The sequence below is a fragment of the Palaemon carinicauda genome, chromosome 26 (genome assembly GCF_036898095.1).
Source record: "Palaemon carinicauda isolate YSFRI2023 chromosome 26, ASM3689809v2, whole genome shotgun sequence".
NCBI classification, from domain to species: Eukaryota; Metazoa; Arthropoda; class Malacostraca; order Decapoda; family Palaemonidae; genus Palaemon; species Palaemon carinicauda.
The window spans coordinates 48,985,904-48,989,529 of NC_090750.1; the positions used below are offsets into that span (position 1 = coordinate 48,985,904).

The following is a 3,626-nucleotide window of genomic DNA, read 5'->3' on the forward strand; positions in this document are numbered from 1 at the left end:
AAATAGATAATTGGATTTCTAATTACATTTAAAAAAGGAATAAAGGTAAAAATAAATATGTTATCATATATTTCCATATATTTATTCTAGCGATACACTCTTCGTACATCAAACATGTTATCATATATTTCCATACATTTATTCTAGCGATACACTTCGTACATCAAACAGGTTATATATTTCCATACATTTATTCTAGCGATATACTTCGTACATCAAACAGGTTATCATATATTTCCATACATTTATTCTAGCGTTACACAATTCATACATCTTCTAAGAATGACACACATAGATCATTGGAATTTTTTTCTCATCAACTTCCAGCAAAAATTATCAAGATGAGACTGGAACAGCTAACGACCAACACCTCGCATTAATCTCTTCAGAATCATTGTTTTAGCGTCCAACCACGATCGTTCAATTGCCTGTGTGTGTGCTCCTGTTGCTGGTGGTTCGCTGTAGAATGCTGATCAATCTCTTAGGCCGAGGGAAAAACTGATTTAGGAGAGGTGGTGGTAGTGTATTACAGCCAACTCTTCATGTTGTCACGGGTCTTTCCCTTGGTTGGCCTGTAGGTAACCTGCATAGAAAAATAAGGTGGGTTATCCCATTAAAGGAAATTTGAAAGGTTTTTAGTGGTAGAGAAAGTTGTGGACAGGGTAAGGATGATGGTGGTAGTAGTAGAAGGCCACCATTTCACGGATAGTAGTAGTTTGAAAGTTGGGGGTGTAAGGCCTTTGAATGGTAGGGGAAATGAGGCAGGTGGGGTTATCCAACCCTTTACTCCCTAGGGTCCCTGCGGAAAGATTTTAGTAGTAGGTTAAGTTTAGAAAATACAGAGGATGATATGAATAGGGCCTTACAGTGAGGGGATGAGATGGTATGATGTGAATTTTGAGGTCTTTACCTTGGTGGAGGTAGTCTTGAAAGCAATTGTGTGTGTGTCTATGCTTTCGACAATTGCCTTTGCCAGTGTGGCAGCAGCTTGTCCGGCCTGTGGTGTGTTGGTGTATACTTGTAGATCACCTCTCAGCTGTGCTGTTTCTCTGCATTCTAGTAAATAGTGCAAGAAGGCATGTTGTGGTGTGACATCACAGTGATCACATGGTCTCTGATTGTTGTCTATGATTTCCCAGTTTGCCTTGTATCCCAGTCTGAGCCTGTGTATACATACAGCCGGTTTCCTTGGGGGTATATCTGTCTATGGGTGGTGGTTCTAGTTTCGTGGCCCAATTGTACCATGTGGCAGAGGGAGGGCCATTCTCTATCCACTTGTGTAGATCCTTGATTAGTTTGTCCTTGAGCTGTGTTTTTATTTTATTTTTTATTTGTTGTAGTGCCAGCTGTATGTGCACCTGTACATTTTGGATGTGTCAGGTGCTCTTGGCTAGCTCATCAGCCTTTTCATTTCCTGGTATCCCGATATGACTGGGGATCCAGTTTAGTGTTACTAGTCTATCTCTTTCATTGTGCTGATATAGGAGTGATTTGATATCAGCTATCAGGGCTTTGTTTTCTTTATTTTTGTCCTGTTGCAGGGCTTGCAATGAGGATCGTGAATTAGTATGTATGACTACTGGTCCTTCCTCATTTTCAGTAGAGTATTTTAGTGCTTGTTGTATTGCAACAAGCTCTGTCTGCAGGGTGGAGACATTGTTTGATATTCTCCAGCATGCTGTGAATTTGTAGGAGTGAACTGCAGATCCTTCTGTTTGGGTTCCAGGGTCTACTGTACTATCTGTATAGTAGATCTGTGCTCCTATTGTCTCAGCAGAGTATATTGCTGCTTGTGCTGCGTTTCTAAGTTCCTCTATTGTGCAGTCTTCTTTTGCCCTTGGGAGCTTGGTGTAGCTGAATTTTGCTACTTGATTTTTCCATGGTGGGATGTGTTTTATACCCTGTGCTGTGTCTGGGTTTAGTTGTAGGAGTGTATCGGTTAGACCCAGGCCCTTTATGTTATTGCTATGGTCTTTGCCATAAGAACTTGGGGTTTGAACTTCTGGATGTTTTAACAGTTCCTCTCTTACTCTCTCTTTGGTAATTGAGTCTCTGTTTGAGAGGAACATTTTTGAAATCGTGCCTGCATTTCTGAGTGCAATTCTATCCCCAAGGGATGGTAGTCCAGTCTCCATCCTTAGGTTGCACAGTCTTGTCCATATTGGAGCGCCTAACATGAGCCTCAGGGCATTGTTTTGAATTACCTCTACTGCGGCTTTTTGTGTGTCCGTTAGACTTGTAAGTGTTGTTGCATCATATTCCACTAGCGCTCTGGAACAGGCTAGATAGTATTTCTTTTGTACATGCTCATTTGCTCCATCGTTGGGTTTGGACATATATCTCATGGCTGCCAGTCTGGCATCTGCTCTTTGCTTGAGATATTTGACTTCTTCCCTGAAGGTGAGTTGTTTGTCTATTATTATTCCCAGGTATGTGTAATTGTCCACCCATTCTAGTGGCTCCGTTCCTATTGTGAGTGGTTGCAAAGGGTTTGGGGCTTTAATTAACATAGCCTTTGTTTTGCCAATGTTTATTTTTAGTCCAAGCTCATTGGATTTGTGGCTGATGGCATTGAGTGCTCTTTGCATTTTGATCGTCCTGACTGATCCTCGAGCTATTACACATACATCATCTGCATAGATAAATATGTCTACTCCTTCAGGAAGTTGGACTGAGGCTATATTTTCCATGAGGATGTTGAATAGGAGGGGGCTAAAAATCCCTCCTTGTGGTGTGCCATTTTCCAATTCGTGATAGGTGGAAATCACTCCTTTTGACTCTAGCTTGCCTTCCTAGCGCACAGTTATTAGTCCATGCTAGTAGGTGACCTTTGACTCCTTTTTTGGCCAAGGATTGCAGCATTGCTGCCGGGCTTGCTAGCTCGAAGGCCTTTTCAAAGTCTATGAAGACTATTGTTGCCTTATTTTGATTAATGCAGCTTAAAACATCAGTGATACATTCAGAAGTACCAATTCCCTCCTGATATGCATATAGCTGCTTGTGTAGGGGGCCAATTTTATATTTCATCCTGTTTAGGACCATTTTTCCCCTGTTTTTTTCCATACAGTATACTAAAGCTATTGGTCTGGGATTTCCTGGATCCTTTGGCTTTGGGATTGGTTGCGTGTTTTGTTGCCTCCAGGCTTGAGGCCTTGTATGCTCAAGGTGTGCTTTGTTTAATAACCTCAGGAATGCGGTTTCCCCTGCTGGACTCATGTGCTTGATCATTGTGTAGGTGATCTTGTCTGCTCCTGGCGCAGTATCTTTTCCTGTCTTGTGTACTGCTCTTAGTTCCTCGACTGTGTATGGAGAGTGTGTCATCCTGCTGATGGCAGGCTGTGTTGATCTCTTCCCACCTGGCTGGCGCCAGTTGCTCTTGTAGCATTCTGGTTTCAGGGGAGAGATTAGCTGACAGTGTTCTGTTTGCAAAGGTTGTTGCAATCCATTCTGCCTCCTCTAGTGGGTGTATGGCAATTTTAGTCTTCTTTTTTCCGGCTACACTGTGTAGCCATTTCCATAGATCTGTTAGAGTTGTGTACCCTAACAGGCTTGAACACCATTCCATCCATTTTTCAATTCTTATTTCATGGATTCTTAGTTGTGTTTCAGTTTTGACTGTTTGCAGT

General features: G+C 42.0%; 1 protein-coding gene across 1 annotated transcript; it reads right to left on the reverse strand.

The window, feature by feature from the left end:
• Positions 1-1,376: 1,376 nt before the first annotated feature.
• On the reverse strand, positions 1,377-2,690 carry LOC137619905 (uncharacterized). The gene has a single exon (XM_068350191.1). It carries the CDS (start codon positions 2,688-2,690, stop codon positions 1,377-1,379), a length of 1,314 nt encoding a protein of 437 aa, XP_068206292.1.
• Positions 2,691-3,626: the final 936 nt, after the last annotated feature.